The sequence below is a fragment of the Cervus elaphus genome, chromosome 2 (genome assembly GCF_910594005.1).
Source record: "Cervus elaphus chromosome 2, mCerEla1.1, whole genome shotgun sequence".
Lineage (NCBI taxonomy): Eukaryota > Metazoa > Chordata > Mammalia > Artiodactyla > Cervidae > Cervus > Cervus elaphus.
This window is the reverse complement of record NC_057816.1, coordinates 2,438,959-2,458,901: the sequence shown is the minus strand read 5'-3', so window position 1 is coordinate 2,458,901 and position 19,943 is coordinate 2,438,959. Positions and strand designations below refer to the sequence as shown.

Sequence of the window (19,943 nt, the reverse complement as noted above, 5' to 3'; positions counted from 1 at the left end):
TGACTGTATGTCCTTAATAGTCCCTCCAACAGGAACCTCTAGATGGTTTCCAACTTTCCCCCCATAAAACTTGCTCAAAGTTAGAACCGTTTCAGGAGGAGCCTCATTCAAAAAAAGTAGTTTCAGAAGAAAGGGACAAAAAACGATCCCTCAACTGAAGAGAGCGCCCAGAAACACTCAGAAGCCGGGGCCTGTGGGATGTCGGTTTCCACCGAACTGTCATCTCATCTCACTCCAGCGCTTAAGTTCTCCTGGAAGTGTGTCGTGGGGAGGCCGGGGTCGGTACCCCAGCCCCAGCGGCGCAGCCCTTCCTCTGGTCGGGGGCGGGGCGGGGGGCGGTCAGCCAGGCCAGAACCAGTCTGAGACGCTGGGCACGCGGGCCTGGGCGTTGTCCTGGGAGAGCCCGTGAGTGTGCGGGGTAGGGTGGGGAAGGAAGAGGGGACTCCACGCTCCAAGCCCTCCAGGCAGGACGAACCTGGGGACCTGAGGGGGTAGGCCTGGGCTAGGGAATCGCGGATGTCGGCGGGGTCAGCGCGCGTTCCTGCGAGTTGAGCTCAACCCGGGGTACCAGGGGGCGAGGGAGGAATCCTATCCACTGCCCAGGGCCCCGGGGTGCTGGGGAGGGGAGAGGGGTGCCCCCGAGTCGGGGGTGGGGGGCTGCACAGGTCAGGGATTGGGCAATTGGGGTGGAGAATGGACTGCGCAAGCGGGGGGGGGGCGGGGGCGAAAGGGATGGCGCCCGGGTTGCACAGACGACTGCGCAGCAGCGAGCGTTCTCCACGTGGGCCTCGCGCGCCCCTGCCCCTTAAAGAGGCGGAAGGAACGCGGGCGCGCGCCCCGGTGACGTCACACGCCCTTATTTGCATGAGCGCACGGGTCTAGGCGCCGCGTCCCCGGGACGGCCTCCGATTGGCCGTAGCTGGCGGCGCCGAATCCTAGCGGATTTGCTCCGCTCTGGTCCAATAGCAGCCCGCTTTGCTCGAGGAGGGCGGTGACAGCGAACTCGGCCAATGGGCGGCGGCGTTGTTAGCGGACACGGCGGCGCAGTCCCGGAGCGAGCGAAGCCCAGACGGCTGCCGCTACTGCCGCAGGAGGCGTGAGGTGCGGCTGCGAGGGCTCGGCCGGGTAACGCGTCTGTGGGGGCCGGCGGGGCCGGGGCCGGGGCCGGGACCGGGCTGGCGGCGGCCGCGCAGGGGGCCGTCTTGGGGAGCCGCGGCGCCAGGGGCGGGGCCGGGCCCAGAGCGTCCGGAGCGGGGAGCGGGCGGGCCGGAGCGGAGCCCGTGGGGAGGCGGGCGGGGCCCGGCAGGCGGCCGGGAGGCGCCGGCAGGTGTCCGCGCGGCCCGAGGGTCAGGAGCGCTTTGTTCCCGCGCGGCCCCCGCTAGCCCCCCCGCCCGCTGGCCCTGCGACGTCCGGGGGGAGGTTGAGGCCGCGGGCCGGGCCGCGAGTGCCCGGGGGGACGCGGAGCCGCCCGGGGCCTTTGTTTTCGGCCCCGGAGCCCTTCCCCGGGGCGGAGCGACCGCGATTCGCGGCAGCCGCGGATTCCGGGCCCGGGTTTGCTGGCGCGGCGGCACTTTGAGTGACCCTGGCGGTCGTCGGGGCCGGGCGGCGCCACGAACCGGACGGGCCGGCGCGGCCGCGTCATCCTGCAGGCGGAGAAGCGCGGCCGGCCGACGAGCCCGGCGCGTCCGGAGATGGTGAAGGCAGTCACAGCGGGGTGCCTGTTGGAACCTGACTGCCTGGCCACGTTTCCCTCCCTCCCCAGTCCGGTTTCCCGAATGCTTTCTGTGGGTCCCAGCAGAGGGCTGCCCAGTCGCGATCAGACTTCGCACCGTCCTCCGTGACTCCGAGTCTGGGTTCAGCATGAAGCCTTTTGGGCCCGAAGAAGGCGGGGGTCGTGTTCCTGGCCGGTCGTGCCCGTACCCTCCCTTGTCTGCGGGCCTATGGTTCATGTGGGACCCCCCCCCCCCGCCCCGCCCCTTACCTGTCCCTGTGGTTCAGTGATGAAGAACCCACCTGTCCGTGCAGCAGGCCCCGGCTCCATCCCCGGTCCGGAAGATCCCCTGGAGAAGGAAACGGGAACCTCCCTCCAGTATTCTCATCTGGGAAATCCCACGGTCAGGGGAGCCTGGTGGGCCACAGTCCACGGGGTCGCAAAGAGTCGAGCACAACCAGGGCCCTGAACAACGACAGCAACGCTGCGAAGTATTAGAATAGGCTCTTGAAAGTTCTCAGAATGAGTCGTTGAACGTAAAAGTTGTCTTTAAAATTGCTGTCTTGTTTTTAAAATAACTGTTCCTCTTAAGTGATAAATAGTTGTCCTACACACTAGGTCTCTTGGCCTATGTTGACTCATTTCAGAAGTCTAGTGACTTTTGAGATAAGCACTCTTCTTTTCCCCTGTAACCACTCAGGAAGCTTGAGGCCCTGAGAGGGTTAAGTAAAGTGGTGTGTGCAGGGTGACAGAACTTGGGTTAAAATGCAAGCAGTTTTTTTTTTGTTTAAAAAAAAAAAAAATTTTTTTTTTAAATTTATTTAGGCCTACCATGCCTTCACTGCTGCACAAGGGCTTTCTCTAGTGAGGGGGGTGGGCGGGCTTCTCACTGCGCTGGCTTCTCTTGCTGTGGAGCTGGGGCTCTGGGCACACGCGCTTCGTTGTCGTGCTCCCCAGGCTCCAGAGCACAGGCTCAGTAGTTGTGGCACACTGGCTTAGTTGCTGCACGACATGTGGGATCTCCCCAGACCAGGGATTGAACCCGTGTCTCCTGCATTGGCAGGTGAATTCTTTACCAGTGAGCCACCTGGGAGCTTTGCCTAACATTACAGCTTCTCTGTAGAGAGGATGAACAGTTGTAATAAGTTGTTTTTATTATTGCCCTGAGCCTAACTGAAGTCTAGCTTTTGAGGATTTAAGCTGGTTGATTATTTCCAGCTCCAGATTTTGTGATTTCACAGAAGGCTAAGTGCTTTCCTTAGTAGAATCTGGAAATGATTACAGACAGTGATTAATGATAGCTAGGGGGATAAATAATATGCTAACATAAAAAAGACTTTCCAAGAAAGAAAGGTGGTGTTAGAGTAGGAATATATTTAAAAGATTGAGTGAGTGCTGAAGCAGAGGAAGGTGGCTTAAGCATTAGTGTTATCTGTTAGTGGTTAGCTTGTTGAGGCAGAGCTGCCGGAAGAAAGAAATGCTAGAAAATGAAATTTCTCAATTTATTAGCTGCTTTTTTTTAACTTGTTTTGTAACGGAAATTTTTTTCTTTCATCTTTTGAAGGTAAAGTATCCTATTCTGAGATTTGGAAGGATTGATTGAAGACTTGATCAATAAAAATACCATTGCAAGACTTAATTTCCTATAGAATTATAGTGACAAAGGGAGATCGTTTTATAGGTAAAATGTGACTGTTAGTGAGTTTATTTAGGAAAGCTTTCACTGGAAGTTTGAGGTCTCTTCTCATGGAATGATGAGAATAATTATTCTCAAAATAGTTATTTATAATTATATAAAATAATTTCAACACTGTAGTGCTGTCTTACACCTGTTACTACTTTGCAGTCTTTTTTTGACCCATGTTACTAATTCAGAATGTCCACTGTTATTTGTGCCTTTGTATTTCAAATTAACATCCAAATACTTTTGTGACTTTTGCATTATTTTTGAAAATATAGAATAGTGATTGGAGAAATTGAATTCTTTGCAATAGTTGATTTTATCACTTTTGGTTTGATAGGTTTAGTAAACTGAATTCTGGAAAGGATACTTAGGTTTTAGGATTGTTGCCCTCTAAAAGTGTACAGATACTGTAGTTTTGTGAATTGACCATTTAGATTATCAGACCCTTCTGTGATATTTTCTGTTGAGAAATTTTAATCTGAGATCATGATTTTATAGAAATTGAGGGCTTAGAGTTGGTATGTGTTCATCAGTGCATTACAGCCTGTGAATTCTTGCTTGACTCTTACTATTTCCATTAACCTGTCAGGGTTTTTACTAGCTTCTTAATATTGAAAGCCTTAATAATTCCATGTCTGCAACTTCTGGCCAACTAGGGTTGAAATTGAAATCCTTTCCTTTTTTTTTTTTTTTTTGAGCAAGTAAATAGTCTCCTAGCTTCAGGAGGTGTGACTTCAAATGTAAATCCATACATGGGCTAATAGAATTCAAAATTACTTACATTCAGTTACTTTTCTTCCTTTTTGTTTATTGTCCACAGTTTTAAAATGGTTTAAGATTGTTTTGATTGTGTTGTAGTTTTTGAAAGTTTTGCCAGAGAACCAAGGGTGGGTTTTTTTTGTTTTTTTTATATGGATAGTGTCTGTGGGCCAGTGGGTGGTTTAAATTCCCAAAGCCCTAAAGGGCCATCAGCTATATGAAACAGGGAAGAACCGGTGCTCTGAGTGATGGCGTGTTTGAATAATAAGGCGGTGTTGAGGAGCTTGTTGGAGATTGGTCTGGTTCTGCTGTTTGGAGAGTGCTTACTTTTCTGTTTTTTTAAAGGAAGAGGCGTTTAGGCGGCCGGAGTGTTAGATGGTGCGGACATAGTTACGGTTTAATATTAGGTTGGTGCAAAAGTAATTATGGTTTTCATTGTTGACTTTGCTGTTTGATATTGGAATATATTCTAAAATAAATGTGGAATGTTATACATCATTTTAATGTGCATTTCTTGCTTTTTGTTTTTTGCTAATGACTTGTGGTTTGTATTTAGGTTGTAGAAATATTAGATAAAAAGCAAATTCGAGAGTTTTTTTTTTAATTTGACTTCAAATGGGCTGTAAAGCAGCAGAGACAACTTGCAGCATCAACAACTAGGAAGTGCTAACGAGTACAGTGCATTGGTGGTTCAAGAAGTTTTGCAAAGGACACCAGAGCCTTGAAGATGAGGAGCGTAGTGGCCGGCCATTGAAAGTTGACGACTACAGTTGAGAGCATCGTCGAAGCTGTTCCTCCTGCAACTACATGAGAAGTTGCTGAAGAGCCCAGCGTTGAGCATACTGTAGTCGTTCGGCATTTGAAGCAAACTGGGAAGGTGAAAAAGCTTGTTAAATGGGTGCCTTGTGAGCTGATTGTAAATCAGAAAAATCGCAATTTTGATGTTTCGTCTTCTCATAATGTAACAACAACACACATTTCTTGATCAGATTGTGATGTGGGATGAAAAGTGGATTTTATACAACTACTGGCGATGACCAGCTCAGTTGGTGAACTGAGAAGACGCTCCAGAGCACTTCCCGAAGCCGGACTTGTACAGAAAAAGGGCCTGGTCACTGGTCTGCTGATCCGCTACAGCTTTCTGAATCCAGAAAAAACCATTACATCTGAGCGGTATGCTCAGCAAATTGACGAGATGCACCAAAAACTGCAGTGCCTGCAGCTGGCGTTGGTCAACAGAATGGGCCCAATTCTTCTCCACAGCAGCTTCTCACTTCATGTGACACAGCCAACACTTAAGAAGTTGAACGACATGGGCTACGAAGTTTTGCCTCATCCACCGTATTCACCTGACCTCTCCAACTGATTTCCACTTCTTCAAACATCTGGACAGCTTTTGGCAGGGAAAGCACTTGCACAGCCAGCAGGAGGCAGAAAATGCTTTCCAAGAGTTGATTAAATCCTGAACACAGATTTTTTTACTCTAGAGAAATAAACCAACTTATTTCTCATTGGCAAAAATGAGTTGGTTGTAATGGTTTTTATTTTGATTAATAAAGATGTGTTTGAGCCTAGTTATAATGATTTAAAATTCAGGATCCAAAACATCAATTACTTTTGTACCAACCTAATAAAAGGCTGATATGACTTATTTAGACTGCTCTACCACTGGGGTGATTTCAGAAGTAGAAAGTAGCTGGTGCAGGGTTACTGCAGGAAATCGCTCTCCTCCAGCATTGCTTAATTTGCACACTGTCTCCTGGTTCAGTGAACACTTGCCTTCCTAAACTGCACTTGTGATATATTTTTTCTTGAGCACTACCCTTACTAATGGGTAGTGAAGAATTTTGTGTTAGACTGTTAATGGAGTTTTCAAGAAGTAGTTTATGATGCCGTGTATTTGTTTTTGTTTGACAGCCTTTGGTTTTCTGCCCTCTTCTCTTCAGAGAAAGCAGGGCCACTTTACGTTGTTTGCCATTGAATTTTAAATTTCATGAGTATTTAGTAATAGGAGAGGCAGTGTATTTCTATAGGGGCAAAACTACAAAAGATCACTTCATGAACTCTGCCGTTTGATCTTGGCAATTCACTGTGTAGCCTTAATTTTCCTCTTAAAATATACTCTGTCAGCTGTTACGAAAGGTGCTTCCATTCTGGATCTGTGGGACTTTTTTTTTTTTTTTTAATGAACGGTAAAGAATCTGCCTGCGATGCAGACCAGGGTTTGATCCCTGGATTGGGAAGTTCCTCTGGGGAAGGGAATGGCAGTCCACTCCAGTAATCTTGCCTGGAGAATTCCACGGGCAGAGAAGTCTGGTGTCCCTGGGGTCGCAAAGAGTCAGACATGACTGAGCGCGCGCGCGCGCACGCACGCACGCACGCACGCACGCACACACACACACACACTCTCTCTCTGCATTTTATTCCCAAAAGCCTGTTCGAAAACAAGCTAAGATGATTTCTGTGTAATAGTTGTGTGGTAGAAAGAGCGACTGTACAATTTAAACACGTGCACAGGTTTAAGAATGAAGTTGGGGATGTTCTAATCTAAAACGTTAGTAGTTGTTTATCCAGCTTCCCAGGTGGCTCAGTGGTAAAGAATCTGCCTGCCAATGCAAGAGATGCGGGTTTGATTCCTGGGTCAGGAAGATGCCCTGGAGAAGGAAATGGCAACACAACCCTCTCCAGTATCCTTGCTTGGGAAGTCTCATGGACAGAGGAACCTGGCAGGCCACAGTCCGTGGCGTCGCAGGAGAGTTGGACCCCGACTTAGGCAGCAAACAGCAACAAGAAGCGGCGCTGTTTACCCAGTTACCGTGAAGTAGCTTTCCGTGCCTTGCATCTGTTCATCCGTGAATGCCATCTCTCTGCTGGGTAGTTCTAGGGTTCCAGGGCTGGGGTATTTTATTGCACTGAACAAAACCGATGAAAGACCTTGCCCTCACGTGTTTCCACAGTCGGAGACAGTTAAGTTAGATAGTGGTCAGTGCGTTTGAAAACAGGAGTAGAAAGAAGGAATAGGGACTTGGGTGTTTGCAGTTTGAAATAGAGGAGACAGTGTTACTGACAAGGTGACAAGACCTCGGATTAAGAAAACTTTTAAATGTTTGACTCATTCAGTTATATACAAAGAATTGCAGAGAAGAGAGAGGAGGAGGAAATTGGAGCTATAGCAATGAAGAACCACTGTGCCTCCAGTAAAAATAGACTGTTTTGGTTAAGGAAAGGAAACTTTCTTACTTTCTTTGTGAAAACTGAGGGCTTGATCTCCAGCAAACTTCTGAAGAGACAGTCTCCCCTTGTCTCGTGGACAGAGGTAACTTCCTGTGTGTCTTCAGAACCTGCCTAGGAGAGGCTTCGAGTGTGAAGGGTCGCTGATGTCGGGCTGCACATAGGCAGCTCGTGGGCAGGCCGTCCCTCGGCAGCGGGGAGTAATGCCTGGTCCTTGTCTTCTGCCTCGTCCTGTGCTGGACCCAGGGATGGCTGCGTTGAGCAGGTAGTTAGACCTCTGCCTTCGTGGAACTTAGTCTTCAGTGGGAAGGCAGACATGGGTCATTTGTCAGTTGCTGAGTCGTGTCCGGCTGTTTGCATCCCCATAGACTGCAGCTCGCCAGGCTCCCCTGTCCTTCACCATCTCCTGGAGTTTGCTCAAGTTCATGTCCTTTGAGTCAGTGATGCCATCTAACCATCTCATCCTCTGTCATCCTCTTCTCCTGCCCTCAATCTTTCCCAGCATCAGGGTCTCCCAGTGAGTTGGCTCTTTGCATCCGGTGACCAGAGAATTGGAGCTTCAGCGACATTGAATCATTTATCCATTCTTTTTCTAAAAAACATGCTAATAAAAAGCTTCAGATAAATACAGAAGTTGTGGTTCCCCTATATATAACTAATATTTGGTGACATAAATTAACTACTTGCTAGTCTTGGTTCATCTGTAAACATGTACTATATATGATTTTTTTTATATATATGATTTTTTAAATAATTTTTTGATCATGACAAAAGAAAAAGTGCATGTAAGATTGTCAGTCATTACACATGTTTGAAATCAGTTTGAACATAATTTTAAGACTACTTGTATGAGTTTAGGACCTGGACAATTTTTTTTTAAATGCTAAGAGATTACAAGTATATTGAAGAGTTTGTTGATTTACAGAGACATTTTCTATTGTTTCAGCTATTTACATAAGTGATCTGATTGTTTACTCGGGATGTGTTTTCACTTACCGGCTGGCAAAGTGAATCCAACACAGTTAACTCCCGGAGCTCAGGAGTGCAGTGACAGAGATGCCCCTGATGAGGCTCGGTACCGGGCCGGGGTCTGTGGGTGGAGGCGTTGGGATGTCCTGGGGGTAGACCCTGATTCCTTCTTGGAATAGAATGGCTTCTCTGCCCTGGGCCAGAATGTGGCCTAGGAGTCCTGGAGGACTGCTCGGGCTCCACCTTAGGTGGATAGAGCGGGATCACCAGCCCTCAGACTTTCATGTGGGCCAAGTGATTGTGCTGTGGGGTTCATTTGACGGCCACCCTCATTTAATAAGAATTACAGACTCTGTTGAAATTCTAAAGTCTTACTGAAATATATGGATTACATTTAAGTTCATTTTAATCATTCAGTTATCTTATGGGAAGATATTGAAGACCTTTGACTTAAGATAGGTCATACATGTATAAACAGGTTTGGTTATGTGAAGGGCGACCATATTCCCCAGTTCACACCTTGTCTCTTGACAGTGGCCCAGTTTGAAATTACGGAATTACTCTCTATGGGCTAAATGTTTTCAGTTAAAAATTAAGAATTTAAAGTTATATTGAATAATTTGCAACCAAAATGTTTTCCCTTATGAAAAGTTTGTGGTAAAAAAATAAGTTTAATCCATAAATAGAATTGTGAGGTGTCTATAAATATAAATAGCAGAATATTCATTTGTGTAATCATGGAAATTTGCATGCCAATCCAGATTTAGAGTTAGAGGCTCAAGGTTTTTGTTTGACCCTGGAAGGGAAACTGAACTGCTATGTTTTTTTTGAAATTTTAGAATATTCTATTGCCTGGTATTCCTTTCATATTTCAACTTAATTGCCTTTTAAAAGTAAGAGATCCTTTTGATGAGGTTTGGATCTGTGTTTTCATAAAATTAATATTAAACTAAGTATGCTAACATTTAATACAAATGGATGGTTATAGTTCTTAAACCTGCAAATTTGGTAATTCCTTATAACTTTCTATTTTGAGAAAGTTTTATTTAAACAGTGGTGCTGAAGCTTGACTGACTGAACTCCCGCATGTTTGTAATGTGTCCCTATACTAGGTTATTGTTTCTCAGATAAGGGTGGTCATGTTTACAAAGTACCCTGGTTTGTAGGTTTTGTGGCAAGCGGTAAGTAGGATCTAACAACATTTTGTAGTTGTAACAGTCGAGAGAGGCCTGGAATAGATCACGTCCTGGGCCCTTCTGTGTTTCATCCCCTCTTCACTGCTCCCTCTCAGGTAGGCCCTGCTTATGGATGTTGAAACCAAGGTTACACAGCTAGGAAATGATAGGAATGGTTCTCAAACCCAGATCAAAACCAGATTACTGTGTGTGTGCTTTGTATTCAGTGTTGAGTTCTGGGTTTGTGTTGTTTTGACCTTGAAGTATTTTCCATTTTTTAAACTCCTTGTTTGTTTTTCTTTCCTTGATTTAGCACCTTCTGGGGGCATGGGGAATGTTCTGTTGTGTTCAACTGCTTTGTCATCGCGTCACCCAGAATAGGATGTCTGTATCCGTGTGGTGTCATGTTGGAGTGGTGGCGTCCTGTGGGAGGTGAACCTCGTTGACCTCTGTCCTGCAGGAGGGCGTTTGTCCATTGCCAGATGTTTATCGTCGGCTGCCGTTTCAGTCCTTGAGACTGCCGCGTGGTGAGCAGGACGGGGGCGTGGTGAGCAGGACAGGGGCGTGGTGAGCACTCTGTCTGTGGACGGGGGTGTCTTGGGGTGCTGCTGCAGTGCTGGCCCCAACCCTGACTGGGCGGGGGATTGTCCCCTGTTCCAACAGTGCAGCAGCCGTGTTGAATTGAGCGCTGGGAGTGGCAGCAGGAAGTGAAGTGGGCGGTGGGGGTGGTGGGGAAGGGTCACCAGGCTCTGAGTTTGAAATCTGCAAGGATGTTCATCTGAAATGGAATCAAAGGATACGAATGGGAAACTCGTGCTTGCACCCTCAGGAAGATGACGGTTAAAGACTATGAGACTGACTTCCCGAAATTGCCAATTCGCAGAAGTTTGAGCCTTATGCTCTAACCAGCCGGCATCTGCCAGCATGCTCTGTCCATCTTCAGGTCAGTGAACTTGCCGCACGGCTCCTCGCTGGGTTTTCTCCTTTTGCACTCTGTGCCCACAGATGCAGCCTGCCCTCCACCTGCAGACTCGCCTGTCGCTCACTTGAGTTTGCGTGTTCCACATGCAGTTCTGCTCTTGCAGATAAACTCGGTTTCTGGTAACTTGAGCTGGCCTCAGTTTGCCTCCTTTCTTGTAGGTTGTCATTGCATGGTGTGAGATGTGGGCTCCAGAGGAGACACCCTCCAAGGAATGACCCCTTCCAGTGAGCAGGGGACCCCAGCGAGCCCTAGGTGCCCTTCCTCCCGCAGGCCGCCGTGACTTCATTTGGGAAGTCTCCCCTCGGATCCCAAGCCCTGCTTTGTGGATCAGCTCTCTGACTGTATTTGGGGTCTGGGTAGGGACAGGTTGTCTGGTGAGCGCTGTTTCATTCTGAATCCACAGCGGGATCCCAGTCATCCGAAGGTTCTAAAGGTGGCCCCTTCAGGGACTCGGATGTGTTTAAGGGTCTTTCCACTAACAAATACGTGGATTTTTAACTAAATGGATCAGTCTTACTAAGGATAACTGAATTCCAAGGAACCTTTGCTTGCCCCAAACTTGTTTTTCTCCAAGTTAGAAAACTGCAGCTACCAGATTGAACCATCCACATGGAGTCGTTACTGTAATTGTTCTCTGGAGCCTTCTAAATGTGTTCAGGATCATACAATTGCCTCCTTACCAAACGCTGTTTCCAAATGGAACCTGGTAAACAATGGGAGGTGGGTCTGTAAAATGTCGGAGGCCTCTTCCTTGGTGTCAGCTGAGGTCCTTCCTACCCCTGCTCCTCCATCTCCTCTATCTCTCTGCTTAGTCACTCAGTCGTGTCCGACTGTTTGCGACCCCACAGACTGTAGCCCACCAACCTCTCTCTGGGATTTTCCAGGCAAGAATACTGGAGTGGGTTGCCATTTCCTTCTCCAGTATCTCTCTTTGCTGCCTCCTTATCCTCCCTGCCCCTTACCCGAACTTCCTTTCTTTCTTCTCACTGAAACCTCACCAGCCAAGCCCATTAAAACTTTCCCTTTCAAAATCAGACCTGAGGATCCTACTAAATCATAGCAGGTTTCCTACACCCCATGGGCAAAGGTCAAGCTTAGGGCTGCATGGACTTTCCCAAGGTAATAGCATCCTCTTAGCCCTGGGGAGGAGTTTAGTCCTGTGACCCCGATTTGCCAGCTCTGTCCCTCCGGCCTGTGTCAGTCAGTCCGTGTGCTTGTCTCAGATAAGTTAGGCCTAACGCTGGACCAGGGCAACCAGCTGAGAAAACCCTGAACGATCCCTGAAGCTTAAACGAAACCAACTACTGGCCCTTTGATGTGACCAAGCTGCGGTACAGCCGAAAACCTGCATGGAGCCTGGAGCCAGCCCCCAGTCCCTGGGCCGGAGTGCGAGGCCGGCGTGCACCCAGAGGCCTGCCGTGTCCGTCCGCGGCTATGACAGCAGGCTCCGCGTTGTCCTCAGGGCCCAGTCAGGCTTCTCTACCGATGCTGAGTCCACAGAGGTGGCTTCTGATTGCGTGTTTGTAAGAGACCTAACCAGAGACTTATCCTGTTGGAACAACCTGTATAGAATTGGAGACAGTGTCTACCTTGGTCTTGTCAGTCTGGCCAGTCAGTTGGCCTGGATCCCTGAAGATGACACCGAAAGAAAGACAGCTCCAGAAGATGGAGACGCATGGCGGATCTGGCCTCGGAGAACGGGTTGCTGAAATCGGAAATTCAAACAGTGGTAACCCTCTGAGAACCCGCAACCTCAGCGGACGCGCGGGCTGCCCCGTCCTGCCGGTGAGGAGGCGGGGGAGACGGCCTCCCCTGTTGGTTGGCGCAGGGCCGCGCTCGGTGCTCAGGACCCAGTTCTGTCCCAGACTGGGCCGCGCTGGGCCGCGCGCTCGTCCCTGTTGAGCCCGTTGACCTGTCAGAAAGCTGACCACCCGGGCGGGGTGTGTCCAGGGCCTTGGGCGGCAAGCAGCGTTGTGATTCCTTGCTGCCCCGCCGTCCCTAACCCCCACGTGCTACTATTGGTGTTCATCTCTGCTGGAAGCAACTTTTTCACTGTGGGCAACTTATGTAGTGTTTGGTGGTTTTTTTTTTATTCCTGTTGATAAATGTAACTTCCAGCCTTTGCTTGGGAAGGACAACAATGTACCTGGACAGTCATGCGTCGGGGGCTTTGCTGAGGTTCCCTTTTTCACAGTTTGTTTTTTAAGGCATTTTTAAAAGTTGTTTTTGGCCTGTGCTGGGTCTTTGTTGGCGCTTGTGGGCTTTTCCTGCTTGCAGCGAGTGGGGGCCCCTGTCCCGTGGTGCGTGGGCTTCTCGTGGTAGCATCTCCTGGCGCTCGGGCTCTGGGGTCGGGGGCTCTAGGGTCGCAGGCTCGGTGGTTGCAGCTCGCGGGCACCGGAGCGTGGGCTCAGCCGTGGCGCAGGCTCAGTTGCCCTGTGGAAGCTTCCCAGTCCAAGGATGGAACTCCTGTCTCCTGCGTTGGCAGCTGGATTCTTAACCTTTGGACCACCACGGAAGCCCTTCTCACAGGTTTTAAAGGCTTGCTTAAATGACATATAGAGTTCTCTGGAGGTACCACCTCACTGCAATGTATAGATGGTTTGCTGCTTTGCTCGCCCTCCCAGAATTTCCACAAAAACATTGTTCACCTGTTAAAAATCTTAGCCATTAAGGGATGTAAGGGATGTAAGGAAAAACTGCAGTTTGTCCAAACACATGTTTGATATCTAGGACATTTAATCTCGGAGCAGAGAATACACCCAGATCCTGATAGACCTCAAGGCATTTTAAACTCTCCAGACTCTTCAAGTGTCAGTTACGGGGTTTCCTTTGGCTAGTGGTTTATTATTGCAGTTGGATTCCAAACTTCTCTTTAATGACTGTGCCCTTATATGCCTTTTTGGGCAGGGGACGGGAAAGGGGCTTCACCATGCAATTCACAGGATCTTAGTCCTCTGACCAGGGATCAAACCCACACCCCCAGCAGTGGAAGTGCAGAGTCTTAACCACTGGACCACCAGGGAAGTCCTGTATGCCTTTCTAAAGAGCAATAAATCTGACCTTGTTTGGGATGACGAGGATAGTTTTGTTGTTGTTGTTCAGTTGCTCATGTCTGACTTTTCGACTCCATGGACTGCAGCACGCCAGACTTCCTTGTCCTTCACCACCTCCCAGAGCTTGCTTAGACTATTGTCCATTGAGTTGGTGGTGCCATCCAACCATCTCATCCTCTGTTGTCCTCTTCTCCTGCCCTCAGTCTTTCCCAGCATCAGGTCTTTTCTAATGAGTCGGCTCTTCGCATCAGGTGGCCACAAGTATTGGACCTTCAGCTTCATCATCAGTCCTTCCAATGAATATTCAGGGTTGATGTCCTTTAGGATTAAGTGGTTTGATCTCCTTGCCGTCAAAGGGACTCGAAGAGTCTTCTCCAACACGATAGTTAGCCTTTGAAGGAAAGTTTAATAAATCCACCGAACCTTGGATACACAGATTATCAGCTACCCCTTTTCCTTATTGTGTGTGAGAAAGAAGGGAATGCCCTCAGGATATTTATCCAAAACTGATCCCTGGGTTACTGCCGCCCACAGCTAGATCCTGGCCTGAGGATATCACATGTCTTAGAGCGGTGCCTGCTGCTGCCCTCTTAGCAAAGGCTGGGTCTTTGCATCTGAGACTACTGAGGCTGTGTGGAGTTCCCCCTCCACGCCACACCTTTCAGCAGGCCATGTTACCCTCTGAAGTCTTCTTGGTCTCTGTGTGCCTCACTCTCACTCACTGTGACAGTCTCAGCCTGCTCCCCATCTCCCCTCCTCCTCTGGTGAAGTTCCTGTGACTTGACTTTGGTGGTGTCATAGTGGCACCTCATTGTAAGTGGCACTACTTACAAGAAATCTCCTAAATGAGTCTTGCTCTTGCATAGTTTGCTAACTAACGGTTCCTAACTGAAGCATGAAGGCGGTAAATTCTGTGCTGGGTGTGTGAGATTCTTGAGACTGCATCCTTACCTTTGGATGCTTCAGCTCAACGAGCTGAATCACACTGGTGTACCTCGTGTGTTGGGCTTCACAGAGACTGTGTTGTTTATAAGTTGAAGATTTGTGACAACTCTATGTCAGCACGACAGTCGATGGCATTTTCCTGACAGCATTGGCTCATGTCATGTATCTGTGACATTTTGTAATTCTCACAGTATTATTTTATTTGTTATGGTGATCTGTGATCAGAGATCTTTGATGTTACAACTTGCTGAATACTGAGGTGATGGTTACCATATTTTTAGCAATTAAGTATTTTTAAATTAAGGTATGTGTTATGCCAAAGAATGTTCAAAATTGGCAAAAACCACTACAATATTGTAAAGTAATTAGCCTCCAATTAAATAAAAAGAAAAGAATGTTCAAATTACTGTTCACTTGCACTCATTTCATATGCCAGCAAGATTATGCTCAAAATCCTTCTAGCCAGGCTTCAGCAGTACATAATTGAGAACTTCTGGGTGTACAAGCTGGAAGGGCAGAGAACCAGAGATCAAGTTGCCAACATCGGCTGGACCATAGAAAAAGCAATGGAATTCCAAACAACATCTGCCTCTGCTTCATTAACTATGCTAACGCCTTTGTGTGGATCATTACAAACTGTGGAATATTCTTAATGAGATGGGAATACCAGACCACCTTACCTGCCTCCTGAGAAATCTGTATGCAGGTCAAGAAGCAGCAGTTAAAACCAGACACAGAACCACAGACTGGGAAAGGAGTGTGTCAAGGCTGTATGTTGTCACCCTACTTGTTTAACTTATATGCAGAGTACATCATGTGAAATGCCGGGCTGGGTGAAGCACAAGCTGGAATCAAGATTGCTGGGAGAAATAATAACCTCAGATATGCAGATGACACTGCCCTTGTGGCAGAAAGCGAAGAGGAACTAAAGAGCCTCCTGATGAAGGTGCAAGAGGAGAGTGAAAAGGCTGGCTTAAAACTCAGCATTCAAAAACAAGATCGTGGCATCCAGTCCCATCATTTGATGGCAAACAGATGGGGAATATATGGAAACAGTGTCAGATTTCATTTTCTTGGGCTCCAAAATTAATGCAGACGGTGACTGCAGCCATGAAATTAAAAGACGCTTGCTCCTTGGAAGAATAGCTATGGCAAACCTACACAGTGTATTAAAAAGCAGAGACATCACTTGGCTGACAAAGGTCTGTATAGTCAAAGCTGTGGTTTTTCCTGTGGTCATGTGTGGATGTGAGAGTTGGACTATAAAGAAGGCTGAGCACCGAAGAATTGATGCTTTGAACTGTGGTGTTGGAGAGTCCCTTGAATTGCAAGGAGATCCAACCAGTCCATCCTAAAGGAGATCAGTCCTGAATATTCATTGGAAGGACTGATGCTGAAGCTGCAGTCCTTTGGCCACCTGATGCAAGGAGCTAACTCATGGGAAAAGACCCTGATGCTGGGAAAGATTGAAGACAGGAGGAGAAGGGGGCGACAGGATGAGATGGGATGACAGAGAGGATGGGATCTACCGAGGGCTTGTTCCCATGGGGCGGAGCAGCTGAACTTGGAAAGGTAATTAGGATTCTTCTGATTCACACCTTTTACTTTTAATGCTTGTGTCAGAGCTTTTCAATATCGACAGACCCATGTAGACAGCCTAACAGAAGTTGTCTTTGAAAACTACCCAGCCCCAAACCTCCACACTGCATAGCGTGGGGGATCCTGTGGCTGGCTAGAGGAAGAAGGCTCTATTTATGTTAACAAATGAGGGAAAGGAATACAGGAACTAAAAGTGATGAAAGATAATAACAGACTGCTATCTGAAACGGGCCGGGCCTCTGGGACCTGGGTCGTTTTTGACCTCTTAAGTATAGGCAGCAGGAGAAACAGGTTGAGAAGTTTATTTCAGTTAGTAGCCTTAAGTGCAGTTTGGCCATGGGTGTAATCCATATAGGTAAATTTCTGTTTTGTAGCAGCAGTCTTTCTCCTAGGTGTATGTACAAAATAAAGTTATTTTTTCCCATCTGTAGCTACAAAGTAAAGGCATATCCTGGAGCCCAACTGACCACGGAAACTGAAGTGACAATATCAGAGGAACATAAGCATTCTCAGTTGTTCCGTTGTTTAAATGAGGCCACGTATCTGCTTTCATGGGGTGAAATCTCTGGAGTCCTCCTCAGCTCAGAGGGACACAGTGTCCACTTGTGGCCAGCAGTGCCTCTGACTTGACCGAGCGAGATGCCCACATGGTCAGGCTGACCTTCACTTCGCTCTCTCTGAAAGTCTGATCCAAATGAGGAGTGTGAGAAGAGTTTACTTTCAAATGGAGCCAAAAGTTGTGAGATGGAGAATCTCATGGGCCTGCTCCTCAGAAAATGAAGTCAGGATGGTGGGGCTAGTTTCAGCGAGCGTTTATCATCCAGCCCATCAGGGCAGCCCACCCAAGTCTGGAGCACGCTCCCCTGGAGCTCCCTTGAGCACGTGCGTCCCGAGCTGCAGTTCCCCTGCTCTTCCCGGAACAGACTGTTTCTGGTGACTCAAGCCTGCCTCAGTTTATCTTCTTCTAGACTGACAGAAACACACCGTGCTAGCCATGTGACCTCGGGTCAGGTACCTCACCTTTCCCTTCCTCAGCATCCTCCTCTGTGCCCTGGGGTATGCCTCCCTGCTAGAGTCCATGTGGGGGGGTGCCTTACGCAGGCCCTCGCCAGCCAGAAGGGCTTGGCATCAGGGGTGTGGCCTGATGGGGTGGTGAAAGTGGGACCCTGTCTGTCAAGCTGGCAGTTAGGCTGCTGCAGCAGAGAGCAGGTGCTGTGTGTGGTCAGCACAGAAGGTGCCGGTGCGTGTGTGTGTCAGGCAGTGGAGGGTTGACTTCCGTAACCAAGTCATCATTGGTTTCAGTCAGTAACCAACTTGGCAGCAGGTGTCAGAATCCATCCCTAGTCTCTGGCCCAGGAATCCTGCAGGCACACTCTCCTGTTGCTCTGTGAAGAGTAACCTGGGAAGGGGGAAGCCCTGTAAACTGAGATGTCTTCATGTGGACACTGCCAGAGGTGCATCCTGGGGGAAGAGGCTTTGGTATTTAACAGCTGGTACAAGCAGAGTGTGTTAGCTTTTACAGTGCTGTCATCGGATGTCGTGTTGAAGACTGCCTGTCTCATGTTTTGCATTTACAGTATGTGAAACGGCAGAATATAAGCCTGGGAATCGCCCAGGTGTAGCTGCATGTATGCGGCTGACTTTAGGGGAGCTGAGCTGGGAAGCATGGGGATTCGGGCTTCTGTGTTAGGCGACTTTGGACTCAGCAGGTGATGGGGACCCTTGGAGGGTGTTTTCCCACTGCTGGTTTTCATTTGCTTAAATCATTTAGCTTTTTGAAAAAGATAATGTAACATTTATGTAATATTTTCAATTCTTAAAATAGTTCGTAGTAGTTTAGTTGCTCAGTCATGTCCGACTTTTGCCACCCTGTGGACCCGCCAGGCTCATCTGTCCCTAGGAGTTTCCAGGCAAGAATACTGGAGTGGGTTGCCATTTCTTCTTCCAGGTGATATTCCTGACCCAGGGATCGAACCCAGGTCTCCTGCCTTGCAGGCAGATTCTTTGCTGACTGAGCTACCAATAGTTAGCATGTTTTATTTTGAAACAAGATGCAGTTAAAATAGTTGTAGCTCATAATTTCCAACTGGAGCTGTTTTTCCTACCTAGGAAGGGTTATTGTTTTCTTTGACCCCAGGGCACTGATTAAGGGGTTTCTGCTTTGTTCAGATGCCCAGGAAGGAGGCATCTACCAGCTGTCAGCCTGAAAACGCCCCTGGCGGGGCGGGGGTGGGGGGGGGGCTACACCTAGGATTAAGGAAGCTTGATCACCAAGCCTGACTCTTTTCACCTGTGCATTTGGATAGGGTTAATATCAAGGTCTCTAAGGAGTAAATGTCTTGGAACCCACCTTTTATGGGTAGACAGTCCCCTGATCTGGAGATAGTCTTTGTTTTATGTCTCTTGTAAGAGTGGATCATACTGAGTGTGTTACACACCGCATCTTCAGTGTAGAAGTCATAGATTCAGTCCCAGGTATTTTCAGTTTTGTGACTCTGAGGAAGTTCCTCAACCTTTTTATGCCTATAGTGGTAGTACCTATTTTAAAGAGTGGTTCTGAGTATTAAAAGACCATCTGAAATAAATGTGCCTTGCTAGAAGAAAAAAGAAAAGACCATACGGAATAAACAAAATTTTAAATTCATCATGTGAGTTACAGTTTTAAAAACAATATGAACACCAGTAAATGTTTGGAATTGCTCTAAAACAATTGACCTACCATAAATAAGTTTTTCTGTTTCTATTTTTTTTTTGTTATTTTTATTTTATGTGTTTCTGTTTCTGAAACTTGCTATAAACACAAGCTAAAATTGATTAATTGTCATTATTCCGAAATCTGGTCATTTTAGTGCCAATAAGAGAAATGTTTTATGAGCGAAATATGCTTGCGCTGAAAGGCATGTAGTTTGTATAATTGGATGAGTTTTGACAAGTGTATGTGTCCAGGTAACCAGTACCCCATTCAAGGTCTGGAACATTCCCAGCGCCCCAGAGCATTCCCTCCTGCCCCTCCTTGGGAAGTCCTCATGCTCATCTCAGAAAATCACTGCTAGAAGAATGCATTTGAAATGTTTTTGTTTGTGAATATTTAGTAATGTTCATTTTTTTTAATTTGTAGGAGATAAAGACATTCAGATGGCAGATAACAGGTAAGGCAGAATGGACTCTGCTTTAGTACTAGAGTGTACATTTTAGTTAGCCGAAGCCAAGTGTCATTAGATGCTCCAACTGACAATGGCTCTTGTTAGATAAGAAAAATGGCCCGTGTTGTCTGTCTTGAAACTTTGTGGAGACTAATACTTTGAAATATATGATCTTAGTTTTTCAGATGGGGCTCCTTCAGATTCCTTGGAAGCTGCTAAAAACGCGAGTAACACAGGTTAGTGCTGCATGCGGGAGGGTGAGCCGCAGGGGAGCTCGCATGCAGCGCAGGGCCTCCTGCTCTTGAACCTTTTAGTGAAATGGAACCAGGAATGCAAGTTCTGGGTTGCTGTGCTTCAGAAGCTTTAGCAGAGTTAGAATGATTCAAATGAAGGCCAGCGCTTCATTCAGGCCCTGCAGAAGTCAGGCGCCCAGCAGGTCCCTCAGGCTGCTGTCACCGAGCAGGGCACTCTGCGACCTGGGCCGTTTCTGCTGCCCACCCCGCCCCCCCACCCGATTATTCAGAAGCAAGTCCCAGATACCAGGAATTCTTAATGTGTTACTTTTTCTCCGTTTTTTGGCCTGTATATCTCTACTTGTTTCCTCCTCAGAACCAGTTGAAAGTATATTGTGGATATTCTGGCTCTTTTCTTAAAACAAGTTAGTGTCAATTTCCTAAAAACTATTAACAGGA

At 47.7% G+C, this 19,943-nt stretch overlaps 1 protein-coding gene across 3 annotated transcripts in view; it reads left to right on the top strand.

The window, feature by feature from the left end:
- Positions 1 to 980: 980 nt before the first annotated feature.
- NAP1L4 (nucleosome assembly protein 1 like 4) overlaps positions 981 to 19,943 on the top strand; it is a 50,141-nt gene continuing 31,178 nt past the window's right edge. The window contains exons 1-3 of one of the 3 annotated variants that reach the window (XM_043923919.1): positions 981 to 1,101; positions 19,227 to 19,257; positions 19,429 to 19,487. In XM_043923919.1, coding sequence (XP_043779854.1) covers positions 19,244 to 19,257; positions 19,429 to 19,487 — 73 coding nt within the window. In that variant the 5' untranslated portion in view covers positions 981 to 1,101; positions 19,227 to 19,243. Of the gene's footprint in view, positions 1,126 to 19,226; positions 19,258 to 19,428; positions 19,488 to 19,943 lie in introns of those variants that run through there. The other 2 variants (XM_043923929.1, XM_043923911.1) reach the window with 2 other exon arrangements.